This window comes from Oryza glaberrima, chromosome 1, assembly GCF_000147395.1.
Source record: "Oryza glaberrima chromosome 1, OglaRS2, whole genome shotgun sequence".
In the NCBI taxonomy this organism is placed as follows: Eukaryota; Viridiplantae; Streptophyta; class Magnoliopsida; order Poales; family Poaceae; genus Oryza; species Oryza glaberrima.
In genome coordinates this window covers 32,703,418-32,720,282 of record NC_068326.1, presented here as the reverse complement: position 1 = coordinate 32,720,282, position 16,865 = coordinate 32,703,418, and the positions used below count along the sequence as shown (strand labels likewise).

The 16,865-nt window shown below is 38.0% G+C and overlaps 2 protein-coding genes across 3 annotated transcripts; both read left to right on the top strand.

Annotated features, from left to right (window-relative positions):
• Positions 1-1,065: 1,065 nt before the first annotated feature.
• LOC127785070 (coatomer subunit delta-3) lies at positions 1,066-8,483 on the top strand. Of its 2 annotated transcripts, none has more exons than XM_052312493.1 (12): positions 1,066-1,129; positions 2,310-2,369; positions 2,550-2,589; positions 2,934-3,157; positions 3,492-3,734; positions 3,959-4,100; positions 4,865-5,178; positions 5,690-5,876; positions 5,947-6,100; positions 6,946-7,008; positions 7,108-7,204; positions 8,140-8,483. In XM_052312493.1, exons 2-12 carry the CDS (start codon positions 2,367-2,369, stop codon positions 8,227-8,229), a joined length of 1,557 nt encoding a protein of 518 aa, XP_052168453.1. In that variant the 5' UTR covers positions 1,066-1,129; positions 2,310-2,366; the 3' UTR covers positions 8,230-8,483. The 2 variants fall into 2 exon arrangements, with proteins under 2 accessions (XP_052168453.1, XP_052168459.1); XM_052312499.1 differs by lacking the exon at positions 1,066-1,129 and adding an exon at positions 1,163-1,393.
• A 6,511-nt stretch (positions 8,484-14,994) lies between these two features.
• LOC127785104 (ATP-dependent Clp protease adapter protein CLPS2, chloroplastic-like) lies at positions 14,995-16,824 on the top strand. Its single transcript, XM_052312530.1, has 4 exons — positions 14,995-15,371; positions 15,486-15,584; positions 15,768-15,877; positions 16,049-16,824. The coding sequence occupies exons 1-4, from the start codon at positions 15,125-15,127 to the stop codon at positions 16,130-16,132; spliced, it is 540 nt and encodes a 179-aa protein (XP_052168490.1). The 5' UTR covers positions 14,995-15,124; the 3' UTR covers positions 16,133-16,824.
• The last annotated feature ends 41 nt before the right edge of the window (positions 16,825-16,865 follow it).

Below are 16,865 nucleotides of genomic sequence, written 5' to 3'. Positions count from 1 at the left end.
CCAGTTATCTTATCTACTGTATTGGCTGTCTCTGTGAAACGACAAAAGGCACAATGCTTTGGTAACACTGTTAACAAACGACAAGGGCAAACGATCAGGATTTCAGAATGCTGTATTCCCAACGATCAGCACGCCGCATGCGCATGCTCTTGCAATCATGCTTGCTTGGCTAGTACTCCAAATAACTCAGCCGACAGACGCATTGCTTACACACGCCGTAACAGTTCAGCTAGATGCTTGTCCTATATAGGACACTAGTACTTGTCTATCGTTCTTGGTAGATTCTGCTGGTTTTGGTACCTGAACATCTCCATACCCATATCAATGTATTCAGGTACGCCGATTATTTGGTTGGTAGTAGTATCGGTGGCCGACTTAAACTAGAAACATGCACAAGGCACTTACTAATCATTTGTCGAAAGAAAAGTCTTTTGCTTCGCTGAAAGCACCATTCTTCTCCAAGTAAGTTTAATAGCAGAGTTAACTATTGTCTATAAGCTCTTACACGTAGTATACTGCAGCTAACATCTAGGAGTACAATAGTTTGTCTACAAAGCTGTCTCCAATTTTTATCCTCCCCTCTCTTTCTTCAGTTCCTCTATTTCATTCACCTCTTTTGGATCGCCTGCAAGATTGACTCTTGCATAAAAGCATGCTCTCTCTTTTTCTCGTCTCTCTTCTCCATATTTGAGAAGAAAAAAAAAAGTAAGCAAGCCTGTAGCTTGCTATTGTACTTGCTCTCAGTTTTTCTTCATTTTGGTTGCAGGATTGGAATTCCCTTCCCCTTCTGAAACCAGCATAAACCAATGATACTTTTCTTTTTGACACAAAATAACTAGCAAGAGCATTGGATGCTGATGCTCTCTAACAAAACAAAAACATAGCATAAACTCTGCCCATAGATATAGCTCAATGCCCAATATTGGGCCTAACTTCCACAGAACTAGGCCCTGGGCTCAATCAGCCTATTTGCTAGGCCTTTGGGCCCAATTAGCCCGTGCTTGTACGGCCCAACCAGTTCACCACCCACCGATAAATGGCCCGACCCGCGACCGCGCGAGCGAGCGAGCTCACTGTTGCCTGCGTCGTCGTCCTCGGCTCGGCTCCTCCCTTCCCTCGCGGATCTGAGGTACGCGCGCACCCGACCTCCTCCCTTCTCCCCGTCGCGTTCGCCTTCTCTCCATTCCGGATTCTCCCTGGGAGCCCTAGGGTTTGATTCGGGTTGGTTTTCTCCGCCCGCGCGCGGGTGCTGCCTGCGGTGCGGGGCGCGAGGATCTGATCGGGACTCGTGCCTTCCGCCATCGACGCGCCGCAGTGACGGAGCCGCCTGGTCGGTCGCGCCACCCGGAGGCCGGATCCGCAGGGCGCTGGCCTTGTTGATTCATTTCGCTGGGTGCGTTTGCCTGTCGGAATCTCTCGGGTTGGAGTCCAGGCTCGTGTTGGGAGTGCCGGTGGGGTTTGCACGAGTTCTTCGTAGCGTCTCTTAATTGCTTAGAAAATTTAGTTTGTGCGCCACCGGGGCGTTCCGTTTGTCTGGATGGTCGGTTTACGTGTGCAGTATGAGGATCGTCCGATCGTGTGCGTTTTTGCGAGGAGTGTTGCATGCCAAGCAGTTTGGTTGTGAGATTTTCTTCCTGTGATTCAGTACTTTGTGAGTCTGGATCTCTGGATATACGCACGTTATGCTTAGAATTTCTGCGCTAGTTGGACGTTGCTTAATTAGGAAAACTAGCTTGAGCCTTACGTTGTTTCAATTAGGCATTGATATCATATTTTTTCTGTTACGTGGGTTTGTATTATGTGATTTTTTTTAACATGGTTGTTATAAATCTATGAAAGTTTGTATTTTTTTCATCACATCGGATGTAGTAACGTCTAGTGGTATGCTGATTGATGCCTATCCATCATCAGCAATTTATGCTATATAAATTCCTAATAACCAGTATTCCCAAATATGTCTGATTTCATCTGTGTTCACGATGGTCACTAACTTCATGCAGTTTTTCCTTGTTATTGTGTTTTAGTAACTTTGATTGGCCTCAATCGGATCTTGAACTTTTGATGCAATTCAAGTGTGCTGGTTTTTATTTAGTTTATGCATCACAACAGCGGCAGTATTCTCTGGTCATTAATAAAGTTTGTTAAATCCTGTTGGACGTGACGCAAAAGCATAAGAAACATTGTACTTATTGACAAACTCATTATTTATGTTTTCTGTGGTTATGCATCTGCAGTGTTGACAAATTTATTTTGTTCAGTTGTCTCGCATGGATCGATTGCTTTGGAACTCATTACTTTCTGTCTTGCAGTTCTATATCTTGTCAACTTGGATTTGGTAATCCCTGGAACTAAAAAGGCCATTCAAAATGGTATGGCTGGTTTATTCGAATTGCTCATTTGCAATGTTACTGTGTTGTAAATTGATTTAGGAAAGGACATTTAGTAAGGGCATCACAGCAAATGAATGAGCATTATCCTTGTTTCATTTTAAACTGTTGCATTTTTTTGCTCTATTAAGAAGAGTGATTGTTTCTTTTATACACATACAGGTGGTTCTTGCAGCTTCTATTATATCGAAGTCTGGAAAAGGTGAGTTTGTTGAAAATTTCCAATTCGCAGTATCTTTTGTTATTGATTTATTTATTGGATTCACAACTTTCTCGAACAATTGACTTGTTGGATTCACAATTCTCTAATGGAATGTCCTCTTATATTAGCTCTTGCAGCCCAAAAAAGGGGCAATACAATTTTGCTAACAATAGCAATTAACATCCTTTTCTTATACGCAAGTACACCAATTCTATCCAAGTAACAACACTAAAATGGCTTTTATATGCACAAGTTTTGGTCTTTAGAATTTTTGCATTTTGTAGTCTGTTTATGTCTACACTTATAATGTTATGAACAAGAAATTTGTCATTTTTTGATTTCAGCTCTTGTTTCGAGACAATTTGTTGACATGTCCCGGATAAGGATCGAGGGGCTGCTTGCAGCATTTCCGAAGCTGGTCGGAAGTGGAAAGCAACATACTTATGTTGAGACTGAAAATGTTCGTTATGTCTATCAACCAATTGAAGCACTGTATTTGCTTCTCATCACAAATAAGCAAAGTAACATTCTTGAAGATCTGGATACTTTAAGGCTACTCTCCAAGCTTGTATCCTACCATCAGTTGTGCTATATTTCTATTCTCAAACGCTAAATTATTTCTTTAAAAAAAATGTAGCTATTTCAGAAAGATTAAAAAAAAGGCTGTAGCTCCGCATTCAATAGTTTTATCACAATGAAAAATTCGAACTTATATTCTTTTTGGCAAGGAGAAAAGGGCAGTATTAAGTGTAACTGCAGAACAACTTCACTTTGGAACAAAGATCAACAGAGTAGTCACCACTAACCTGATAAACCCTATTTCTTGTTGCTGACGACATAGTTAGTATTTGCCTTTTGTGCATACCAATTCAATGCAGTGATTTCCTTGAACATCTACAAAGATACCTGAATATGCTCCCTCTTTGGATGAAGAGGGTGTCTGTAAGGCAGCATTCGAGCTTCTGTTTGCCTTTATTGAAGCCATTTCTCTTGGAAACAAAGAGAACGTAACTGTTGCACAAGTTAAACAATACTGTGAAATGGAGAGCCATGAAGAAAAGCTGCACAAGCTGGTTATGCAAAGCAAAATCAATGAAACTAAGGATGTCATGAGGAGGAAAGTCACTGAGATTGAGAAAAGCAAGGTTTGTGCTACCTATACTCAAATATAGAGCATGTAGTTATCTGGTTCAGTGTAGTTACATCTCAGTATCACATGGAACCTTAGATCTTAAATGTTGCAAACTGTATCTACGAACACATAGGAAGTATATGCTAAAAATTAATGTTGAAGGCGTAGTGAACCAGTAACTGCATAGCTTTATTTTTCATCTTTATATAAGTTGGTAAAATCTGTTGAAATATGCAGACTGATAGAGGGAAGCCTGACAAGGGAGGATTTGGATCCTTGAGAACTCCAAACAGCTTCAGTGACATGGGCATTAGAGGTGGTGGTCCAGGGGGCGATCCTATATTTGGTGATATGGACTCGTTCACCCACAAGGCCAAAGGTTTGTACTCAAACAAATGCCTTACATGTGGAAATGGAAATATTATTTAGCATTTCCTTTTGGAGTCCTATCAAGGAAGCTGACTAGACTTGTAATATTCCTGTAACAATAAATTTTCCTGAGCATTGGTAACCAAAACTAGTACTAAATATTTTATGGCAGTTCTTTTAGCCTGTTCATACATACACCTAATGATTTAGGGAGAGAATCATCCATGCAGCATAAGATAGGATTTCAACCAGTTATTTTCAATTATATTTCCGTGCTCCTATGATTTGGATTAGGTTCTACCCAGGATCTTGATACTGAATTAGACAACCTTTCTTTCTTATGTGAGACAAACAATATTGTACTTGTACTAATGTGCTTGTTAAGTTTGTCAGTTGTGACATGCCAGAAAGTAATACACATAACTATTTGCCAAATTGCAGGGCAAATGTGCATCTTACACATTGTTCATCTAACACCGTAGCTCATAAATAAAATCACTTAATTGTGCAATAGTTTGTTGATTTGTTCGAAAGTAGTGATGGGTTCTGCCACAACAAAAGTACCAACGAAATGGCTAGTGGTTCAAGAAAGAAATACCTGCATCCACAATTCCACATGTATTTTAACTCAATTTATTGAGACCTCTTTTGACTTGAGTAAAGTCGATTCTCTAGGGTAATGGTGTGGCTAGTGGATATAGGATGGTTAATTTTGGTTGGTGGTGTTATGACTATCTAGATGCTGTTTTATCTTGACGGCTGGCATATGTACAGGCCGCCCATCTGCTCCTGCTCCTGCATCTGCTTCTACTAAAGTTCCTGGTGGTATGAAATTAAGCAAAGCACAGAAGACAAACCAGTTCCTTGAGTCTTTGAAAGCTGAAGGAGAAGTCATTTTGGAGGACACTCAACCAAGTGCAACTCAATCAAGGTCATCATATATCCCACCAAGCGATCCTATCACAGTGACAATTGAAGAGAAGCTCAATGTCACTGTTAAAAGGGATGGGGGAGTTAGCAATTTTGATATTCAAGGAACCCTGGCTCTCCAAATTCTGAATGACACTGATGGTTTTATTCAGTTACAGGTTATTTTCTATATATGGTGTCTGGATCTTTTAGTCTGATTATGCCCTTGTTTGGAATCAACACAATCTATTAGTTTGTTTTTAATGAGAATTTGCATGAAGCTTCTGCTTGCATCTATTAACTAATTGCACAGCTTTATACAACTCAAACCCCATTTCTGAATATTTGTTGAAATTACTACTGTTTTGAATATCTTCAGATAATTCGTAGGCCATGAGAACCAAGCTTCTTTGAGAATTGTTGTTCTGCACCGCTTTCCATAAATCAGACCTTTGAGAACCAAGCTCTTTTGGTCTGAACAATTGCATTCATCACAAATTAATTGTTAAATTCTTGTTTGTTCCTAATTAGATTATACAAGTTGCTATAGAACTCAGGGATTTCCTGGCATCGGCAAGTTAATATTTACCTGAATCACTTACCTGCAAAACTCTTTTGACTAATGGTATTATCTAAATTTAGTTTTAATCAGGAGTTACTAAATCTTCAAATATTTGGTGTGCTCGACAGATTGAGATCCAAGATGTACCTGGCCTTAACTTCAAGACACACCCCAATATCAACAAAGAGTTATTCAACAGTCAACAAATTGTGGGGGCAAAAGATCCAAACAGGCCTTTCCCCAGTGGTCAAAATGAAACACCGTTGGTGAAATGGAGAATCCAGGAGTTGAATGAGTCATCTCTTCCATTGGCAGGTAAAAATAACTGTTTGCTTAAAGTTGTTTGCTAAGTTGCACATGTATAACCTGGTTTTGCCAATTGCAGTGAACTGTTGGCCTTCGGTGTCCGGAAATGAAACCTATGTGAACATTGAATATGAAGCTTCAGAGATGTTTGATTTGCACAATGTTGTCATCTCTATCCCTCTCCCCGCACTTAGGGAGGCTCCAGGTGTTAGGCAGATAGACGGAGAATGGAGGTAATGTTTCTTGGCCCATGTCTTGTCTTAATTGTCTGGTACCATGCATAAGGGCAGTCCCAACCCTCCACCTAGGATGGTGTCTATGGCATTAACTACATTGCCATGTAGGACTTTTAGCTTATGTGGCATTATATTAATTAAGAGAGAGAGTAAAGAGAGGAAGAAACTAGGTCTCATGCAAGACACAGCTTCAACACGAGAACCTATGCACTGGACACTATCAAGTTTTGCATTGGGACAGAATAGTGTTTTCATAATAGATGAAGAATAAATATGATTGGTAGAGAAGAGAGATGATACATTTATTAATGGCCCACTTTAAAAAATCATGGGTTGTGGAGTGTAGTTTCTATTGTGATGTCTTATTGATATGACATCATAGACACTGTTTATGGACACTATGGGTTGTGACTGCTCTAATGCTATTAACTGTTAATTTTGAAGTTTAACATTGCACCTAAATGGAAAGAAAAGATCGTGCAAAAGTTTTCATTGAGCATTTAAAGTTTAGGTTACTAGTGAAAGGTGGAGCTCGTTAACAAATACTTTTTGCTGCCAAAGAACTATTTGGAGTATTGGACATTAACTGCACGTTGACAAAAGTCTTGGTGTTTATGTTAACAAATAGTAAATGCAAATAAATATCTAGCCTGGCTTTGCTTTCTCGTGTTAAACATTGCATTATAGTATAATTAGAGCTTTAGAATAATTTGTGATGTGGCTCTTTTTGTTTGAAAATGATTTTTTTATGGAAGTTTCTTCTGATCACCTGCCAAGCTGATCTTTAGCTGCATAGCTTCATTACTTTCATTCATTTATTCATTTCTTGTCTTTACATCCAGGTATGACTCAAGAAATTCAGTGTTGGAGTGGTCCATTATTCTTGTTGATCAATCAAACCGCAGGTACAAGAAGTATATGTTTTCTCAACATTATCCTCTTTTCTAGTATCGCACAGTTTTCCCTCCACGGTGTCCATGCTAACTTTATTTTTTCATTTGAAGTGGTTCTTTGGAGTTCACTGTCCCTGCAGCTGATCCATCAACATTCTTCCCGATATCTGTTGGGTTTTCTGCATCAAATACATTTAGTGATTTGAAGGTTGGTTATTATATCCCACTGTGTCATACATGCATACTTTCTGATTTTCCTTCTTTACCATAGTTGCCTGATTATTGAGCGGACCATACTTACATGCATACAGAGCAATTTGACACAATCAGGCACTTCAAAATATCTTGGAGGATTGAATTTTTCATGGGCATTTTGCTGTATCACATCATTTTTACTAGCCTTTCGCTGAGTTGAAATTAGTTGACTTTACAGCTACCATTGTTCATGAAGCTTTCATGGCATCTTTCATGGTGATGGTTGTGTGTATTCTGTTTTGAATTAATAATGATTCTTAGTCAATGAACTTTCTGCTGAAAGCTTTGTATGTTTGTTGTTTGACCTTCCCAACCTCATCCAACTTTCTTTAGAACACTACCCCTTGTGCGGTCAGATCTGAGAATCTCGACCCATGGTCTGTAGATTAGACTCCTTTCCATGCATCAAGTCTTTTAGCCACTTGACGCCTAATTTGCTCTGGGAAGGTTGCATGGCCACCCACTTAGCATTTTACACCAAGTAGTGGGGGTGTCCTTTCCTGGTTTTTTAGGAAAATGGTATACATGCATTTAAAGATACAAAAGTTCAGCGATATCTAACTCTGGATATCTCCAGTTCTCCACCATTCTATAGTAGAATGTTATTCTAAAACTGACTTTTAAGGAACAGCAGTTCTAATCCTGAAAAATTAGCAGTTTTTTTCCCTATAGAATAATCATTGAAAATTTATAGCAGTTCTAATGCTGAAATTTATTTATGGGCTTTCGAATGTTTTTTTGAACTGATTGCATTATGACACTGTTAGCCCGGAGAAAACAGTCAGGAACATAGCATGCCGTTCCTCTTTGGCTTAGTCAGTCCAACTTTCTATATTTGGTGTTTTTCTAGTTGAATTTATGTTCTTGCGTTGCAAATTCTTGTTTCAGGTGACCGCCATCCGTCCGCTGAGGGAAGGTAGCCCACCAAAGTTTTCTCAGAGGAATCGATTGGTTACTTATAACTACCAAGTGGTTTGACGCGCAAATTAAAGTTAGTTTGTTCCAGTCAAGTAATTGCGCACATTTGCAGTACATAGGAACTTCTGATTTTCTGCCAAGCTCAGATAGCTTGCTCAGTGAGTTGTCCCGACGTGGATAAATATGTGGTATACGTAATGCATGCTGTTTTTCCTTTACACTGTAAAATGTTACCCCAAAGTTATGCTTTTTACTGGAGTGTTACAGAATTGTTTTTTAAGAATGGAATATAAAAATACGAAGAGTTCATCCTACCCTTTGCCGTTTGCTGTTGTTGTGTCTTCTCGTAATGGAGACGGACTTAACCAGGGGCAACCGCCTGTTTTGACCTCTTGTCAGTTGCCTCCATTTGCTGGAGGGAAACGGATTTATCTGGTTTTGAGAAAAAGTAGGATTGGCTTGCCTTCATTATTCTTGGTTCTGGATCTTTACCGTTGTTTTGGTGCTAACGACTACAGTTTCTGGAACACTCACTACCACCCGAATTTCTCCCTGTCCAGAATTTGTAAGATCTGGACGTAGGAGCAGGCAGGCAATGCATGTGGCATGCATGAAATCATTATCGTGGCAAACGGGCTGCCATGCGTGCTGTTTGTGTCTAAGTTGCACTTTTGTAAACTTTTGCCAATACTAATATGACTTGCCTGTATGTTCGGCTATTCCCAAGAGGAAGAACGAAGCGGAATACGAACGACGAGCGAGGCGTGAAGAGATGTGCATCCAGGGCCTATAATCTAGGCAAATTTTAGCAAATTTTAGCGCTACCAATTTTTTGGTAGGACAAAGTTAGCTACTCTATGTTTGGTTTAATACCAATATAAAGCCAAATATTAGTAGAACAAGCTGGGTGGCCCGCGCAATTGCGCGTCTAGCACCCAAACAAAATCATATATTTTTTTAGTATAATTTTACTTAAAATTTATTAAATAGCTATCTAGCTATCTCATTGTCCTAAGACTTTGAAAGACCAAACCTTATCATTCTCGTGTTTCTAATTACGTAGTTTTTAAAAGTCACACCAGTTGCTACCCCTTATGTCATTTCCTTTATTTGCTTGCTTGATCTACCACAATTTCTATTCATTCTTTTTGGAACCTTTAAAAATTGGATTCTGTAGTTTTTAGAGTTTATTATCACGTTGGGTTTTTTTTTATAATTTCTAGATGTCCCGTCAAACGTTGCCATTATACTCCTCTACGGCCTGTCCACTGTCTCTTCTCTTTGTTGTCATTGAAATTTTAAAAATCGAACACAATTAACGTTTGGGTTCATTTTTTATTTTCTAGAAGTCCCACCAAACCATCAGCGGCTTTGCCATTGTACTCCTCTACGGCTCGCCCACTGCCTCCCTTCTTTATTGTCATTGAGATTTTTAAAATCGAACATGATTATCATTGGTTTTTTTTTTTACTTTTTAGAAGTTCCAAACCTTAAAAAAATAGACTTGTAGTTTCATTTTTTATAATTTTTAGAAGTCCCATCAAACGATGCCACTATGCCCCTCTACAGCCCGTCCGCCGCTAACTCTTTATTGTCATTGTGATTCTAAAAATCGAACATAACTATCGTTGAAATTCATTTTTTATTTTCTAGAAGTCCCGTCAACCGTCGGCGGCTCTGCAATTATACTCTTATACACCCCGCCCGCTGCTTCTCCTTTTTATTATTATTGAGATTTTAAAAATTGAATATGGGGTTTGTTTTTTTACTTTCTAGAAGTCCCGGCAACCGACTTACTCATTTGCTTCACGGCCTGCCTGACGTCACTCCTTTTAGTCGTTATTAGGATTCTATTTGGTGTTTTATTAACAATTTTTATATCACGTATCAACCGCCACCACTCTACTCCTTTATAGGCATGTTACTTAATTTATCTCGTCATGTGTTTTAAATGATCTTTTCTTTCAATAATCTTTATTTTTATCACAAATTTTAGTTATTTATAAATTGTATTCCTAATTGAAATCTTAATTTTCTTTTTATAATTTCAGATTTTTTTAAAAAAATAGTTAATATCGTATTGTATTATTTTAATGTTTTTATTTTCAATTTCAGTTGTTTCAAAATTGTATTCCTACTTGAACTCTCTTTTAATTTTTCTAATTTTAGATATTATTTTATTTTTATTCTAAATTTAATTAATCTCGTATTGGGTTTTTACATGGATTCTTCTTTCAATATTGCTTATTTTTAATTTCGAATTTTAGCTAATTTTAAATTGTACTCCTACTTGAACTCTTCTTTTATTTTCTTTTGCTAATTTCGGATTTATTTATTTTTATTTCGAATTTTAATTAATCTCGTATTGGGTTCTTATATGGATTCTTCTTTTAATATTCCTTATTTTTAATTCCGAATTTTAGCTATTTTTAAATTGTATTCCTACTTGGACTCTCATTTCCTTTTCTAATTTTGGATTTTATTTTATTTTTATTTCGAATTTCGATTAATCTCATATTGGGTTCTTATATGGAAACTTATTTCAATATTCCTTATTTTTAATTCCGAATTTGAGCTATTTTTAAATTGTATTTCTACTTTTACTCTCCTTTCCTTTTCTAATTTGGATTTTATTTTATTTTTATTTCGAATTTTGATTAATCTCGTATTGGGTTATTATATGGAAACTTCTTCCAATATTGCTTATTTTTAATTTCGAATTTCAGCCATTTTTAAATTGTACTTCTACTTGTACTCTCCTTTTTCTTTTTCTCTTTTTATCCGATTAATGTGAGAATTTCTAGCTTCCACAGCGCACGTGGTGCCTCCTTTCAAAGCTGTTTTAATAATATAACTACCATGGTGGCCCGCACAGATTACGCGGCTAGCATCATTATATTATTACATATATAATAGCATATATGTTTTCTCATTATATTATACAAATATATTAAAATGACAACATAATTTTAAATTTTGCAATAACTTTACAAAACTACTAATGTGAAATATCCATATTGTATTTTATATACGTGTTAGTTATTAATTATTTTTAATATCAAATTTTAGTTATTTGTAAATTATATATATTCCTATATGGACTCTAGACTCGTCTTTTAATATTTTTTTAATTCCGAAATTTCTGTAAATTGTATTTCTATATAGACTCTATGCTCTTCTTCCAATATTATTTATTTTTTATTTCTGAATTTTTATTATTTCTAATTGTATTTCTATGTGGACTCTAAATTCATCTTTCAACATTCTTTAATTTTTAATTTCGAATTTCAGTTACTTCTAAATTGTATTCCTATATTGACTTTAAAATCTTCTTCCCATATTTTTTTAATTTCGAATTTTAGTTATTTGTAAATTGTATTTTTATACGGATTCTAAACTCTACTTTTAATTTTATTATGTTTACTCCAAATTTTAGTTAGTTTTAAAAATCCTATATGGACTCTATACTCTACTTCTAATATTCCTTATTTTTCAATTCCGAATTTCTATTTTTTTCTTAATTGTATTTCTATATGGACTCTATACTCTACTTCTAATATTCCTTATTTTTTATTCCGAATTTCAGTTATTTCCTAATTGTATTTCTATATGGACTCTATACTCTACTTCTAATATTCCTTATTTTTAATTCTGAATTTTAGTTATTTCCTAATTATATTTCTATATGGACTCTATACTCTACTTCTAATATTCCTTATTTTTAATTCCGAATTTCAGTTATTTCCTAATTGTATTTCTATATGGACTCTAATCTCCTATTCTAATATTCCTTATTTTTTAATTCTGAATTTCAACTATTTCTAAATTTTATTTCTATATAGACTCTAGTCCCCTATTCTAATATTCCTTATTTTTTAATTCCGAATTTCAGCTATTTCTAAATTGTATTTCTATATGGACTCTACTTTTTCTTTTTCTCCGATTAATGTGAGAATTTCTAGGTCATGAGAGCGAACGTGGAGGCTCCTTTTTCTATTCCTTTAATAATATAACTAGCTGGGTGGCCCGCGTAATTGTGCGGCTAACACCATACAAAATTATCTATTTTTAATATAATTTTACTTACAATTTATTCAATACATATCTCATTGTCTTAAGATTTTGAAAGACCAAACCATATCATCCCCATGTTTCTAATTTTATAACTTTTATAAAAGTCACATCAGTTGCTATCCCTTACTTTTTTTTCACCCTTTCTTTGTTTGCTTGCTCGATCTACCACGGCTTCTATTCATTCTCCTTCTAACCTTTAAAATTTGGATCTTATAGTTTTTTTTGAGTTTATTGTCTCATTGGTTTCATTTTTTTTTATTTTTAGAAGTCCCATTAAAAGCTGCCATTATACTTCTCTACGGCCCATTCGCTGCTTCCTCTCTTTATTGTCATTGGGATTTTAAAATCGAACATAATTATCGTATGAGTTCAATATTGTACTTTCTAAAGTCCCACCAAACCGTCAGTGGCTTTGTCACTTTACTCCTCTACGGCTCGCCCACTTCCTCCCACTCTTTATTATATTTGAGATTTTAAAATCGAACGTGATTATCATTGAGGTTTATTTTTTTAATTTTTTAGAAATCCCGCAACCATCGTGACCGTGCTGCTTAACGGCCTGTCCATCGTCACTCCTTTTAATTGTCATTGGGATTCTATTTGGGGTTTTGTTAATAGTTTTTAGATGTCCCTAACTGTCACCACTCTACTCCTTTACAACCCTGTTGCTTCTCAGATATTTATTGTCATTTATCATCGTTGTGTTCTAGATGATTTTTTTTTTGAAATTTCCATATTTTTCGTTCCGATAGATTTTATTATAAATTATATTCCTAGTTGTTTTATTCTATTTTCAGAATTTATTTTATTAATTATTCGGAATTTTAATTAATCTCGTTATGTGTTTGTCGACGTCTGATGTCACGGTTCTGGTATTTGCATGGTATGAGGATCGTCGGTGCTAGGGTATACACGAGGCTGAGGTAAAAGAGACGGAAACGAGGATTTTTATACAGGTTCGGGTCCTTGAATTGTCAGGTAATAACCCTACATCCTGTTGGTCGGAGCCGGTCGTTGCTTTTATTCACCATAATCACACCAGTACAATGTTTGGGGTAGCCTATCTAACTGTTGTCGATATGGCGGTCTGAAGTTCTGACTCGTAGTCGACAACAGGGTAGCCTTCCTCCTCGAATCCGTGCCCGGCGAGATTAGAGATAACGCTTTTGTCTCTCCTGACAGTATCCGGAGACACCGCAGGGTACTAGCCGTGCTTATCCCTGAAGTCGATATCCGGCGGCGTGTCTTGGCGTATGTAGGCTTCTATGTCGATTGTGTTGGGTGTTGATTGAGGTGGTCGTGTGTTGATTGTCCGTGTCTATGTTCTCTCCCCTCTCCTCCTAGGGGGGCTTGTATTTATACCCATAGGTGTCCCCTTGTCCAAGTAGAAATAGAGAAACCAATATGGATACAATCCGAGTAGTCCTTGTCGTTTCCATGTAGAACTCTGGTTGTCTTTCCTTATCCGGAACTTCTCCTATATCCGCAGGTTGTTTCCGTATAGGACATGGTATGTGGTGGATCCTGCCGAGATTTAGTCAACTACTATTAGGTATGTGGTATCCATAGCCCTGACAGTGTTCTAGATGGTGTATTCTTTAAATAGTCTTTAATTTTTATTATGAATTTAAGTTATTTTTAAATTGCATTCCAAGTTGAACTCTTCTTCTCTTTTCTTATTTCTTATTTCGGATTTTATTTTATTTTTCATTTCGAATTTTAATTAATCTCGTATTTTTCTAGATGGTGTATTCTTTAAATAATATTTATTTTTTATTACGAATTTCAGTTATTTTTAAATTGCATTCCAAGTTAAACTCTTCTTTTCTTTTTTTATTTCTTAATTCGGATTTTATTTTATTTTTTATTTTGAATTTTAATTAATCTCGTATTGGGTTCTTCCTCGTATGAAATGAGGGCACTATATTATTTTTCTGCTGCTGCAGCCTAAGCGTGCTGGTCTGGTATCTCCACCATATATATGTGCGGCGATGTATGTTGGTTTAGAATCATAGCTCTATACTGTACAGTTTTGCAATTGATTTTTCTAAATAGACAAGGACTCCTAGTACAGATTGTATGATCTATAATTAGATTGATATGATTATCTTGTGTACAACAAATCTAGACCATTATTCTTTTAGTAATTTAAAATTTGTATTCCTACTTGAACTTTCTTTTTTCTTTTTTCTAATTTCAACAATTTATTTATTTATTATTCCGAATTTTAATTAATCATGTATTGGGTTCTTATATGTACTCCTCTTTCAATATTACCTTTTTTAAATTCCGAATTCCAGTTATTTTTCAGATTGTATTTCTGTTTGGACTCTTTTTTTTCTTTTTCTTCGATTAATCTGGGAATTTCTAGTCTCCACAGTGAACGTGGTGCCTTTTTTCGAGCTGTCTTAATAATATAATAGATAGATAGATAGATAGATAGATACATGGTGAAGAAGATTCTAGAATATAGCTAAATTGAGCAACGATACTACCAATTGTTTGGCCTTCAATCTAAACTAGCACGTTTACTATTTAAGTTACCAAAATTTTGGTAGGGACATGTTTTGGCTTCAATCCAAAATAGCCCCCAATTTCCCCGGGTCAGCTATGCTTAGCCACAGATCGTTCGCCCTACCGAGTACGCACAGATGGACCATGCTCTCAAGCACACGACAGAATGGCTTTTTGGCGCTTTCTTGGCTGAAACCCTGAATAAATCCTGCCATGTACCATCGCCACAAGAACAAAGCTCACATCTTCCACCGGTTGCGAATTGTGCGTGTGCGCCTCTCCCCCTCCATTGCCCTCACGCAAGGAGCGAACTCTTGCCGCGCGCATCAAACGCGATACATCGATCTCCTCTGCTTCCGATTCCGACATGACAACGCCTGCCACTGCCATGGCCATCAGTAGCAGAGCAGCTGCGTGCGGCGCGCTCATCTTCCCGACCACCGCATCCGCCGCTCCGGTCTCCCGGAGCGTCTCCGTGGACCAAAGAGTCAGCCACCGGCGGAGGAAGGCGGTGGCGGTGGCGGCCGTGCCGCACGCCAGCAGCGGCGGCGCGCTGCTGGAGCGGCCGGCCTTCGACCAGTCCCAGCTCGACACGCTTCCCGTGACACAAGAAGGTGATTTATCGATTATGTGCAACGATGTACTTTTTGCAATTCTGCGTCCTTTGTAGAGAGATTTGTCATTCGTCTGCAGTGTTGCTTAAATCGCATTTACGACTGTATACACAGGAGGGGACACCGGAAGGATGAGGGACAGGAGGGGCTCTGGAAGCGGTGACAGCTACAAAGTTTTGATCATAGACGACGCCCGCCACACCGAGAAGCTTGGTACGCAAATCCTTCTCTTCTCACGAAACAACCTGGCCAACCTGTATTGCTGCAGCCTACAAGTCTGCAAGCTGAACAATCTCGCCTGCATCGCTAACGCTGTGAATGCCACATAAACATGCTGCGTGCCTGCGTGCCTGCGTCGCTGTGTGACTTGTGTTGATACGCGTGCGGTGTGTGCAGTGGAGAAGGCCTTGCCGCAGGTGGTGCCGTCCGTGACCGCGGAGGCGGCGCGGCAGCTCTTCCACGCGTCCCGGCAGAAAGGCGCCGCGCTCGTCATTGTCGCCGTGAAGGTATATAAATTCCACAGCCTCTTCACGCCCGCCTCCTTTAGTTCGAAACCAACCGAAAATGGCGGCAACACACACGCTCCCATCACATGCTACTAGTAATCTAGTACTAGTAGTATGTTGCTATAGCTTTAGTTAACTTTTCTTTTGCTACTTTGGTGCTTGCCTGAACAGGAACACGCCGAATTCTACGCGCAGATGATGGTTCGGCAGGGACTCCGCTCCGCCATCGAGCCTGAATCCGATTTGGCAAGTTAAAATTGCTGGCCTTTCGATATGCGGTCGGCTGGCTTTGTCATTGCTGAATTTTGAGAGTCAGTTCAGTTACAGTAGTTAGTTATAAATGGCAGAAATTTCTTGTTTTAGGGTGTGTTTAGTTCACGCCAAAATCAGAAGTTTGATTGAAATTTAAACGATGTAACTGAAGAGTTAAAAGTTTGAAGAAAAAGTTAGGAACTAAAACAGGCCTTACTTTATCAGCTAGGTGGCCACTGGCCGGTTCAAAGAACATGACAGGAACTTTACTGCAAATTTGTTACTACCAAGGTTGCTGGTTGCAGCATTGAGAATGTGTAGTTGTGTGCTTGTGGTCCTCTGGAGTTCGACCGCAAATGCTTGGATTCTGGTGAAGTTTCAGAACCACGGTCCACCCATGAAATTGGAATTGCCACTTCGCCCGGAATTATGGGATAATCACCTAGGATTCCTGCAGCCTGCAGGAGGGATTATACTGTTCCTTTCTCGATGTCGCAACATGCTGCGATGCTATTCTACTGTTTTTGCCTCGACGCTGTCAGCTCGTCGGCACTCGACACCTCAACATGGGGCCAAACCTAGATACCGCCTGCATGCGCTCATGTAATACGAGTTCCTCAAAATGGAGAATTTTTAAAATGGAGCATCGATAACAGAGTAGTACTACTAGTACTCCTATCTGATGTGGGGCTCACGGAAACAAATCTCGCTTTCTTCGTGTGACGCAATGATGCGG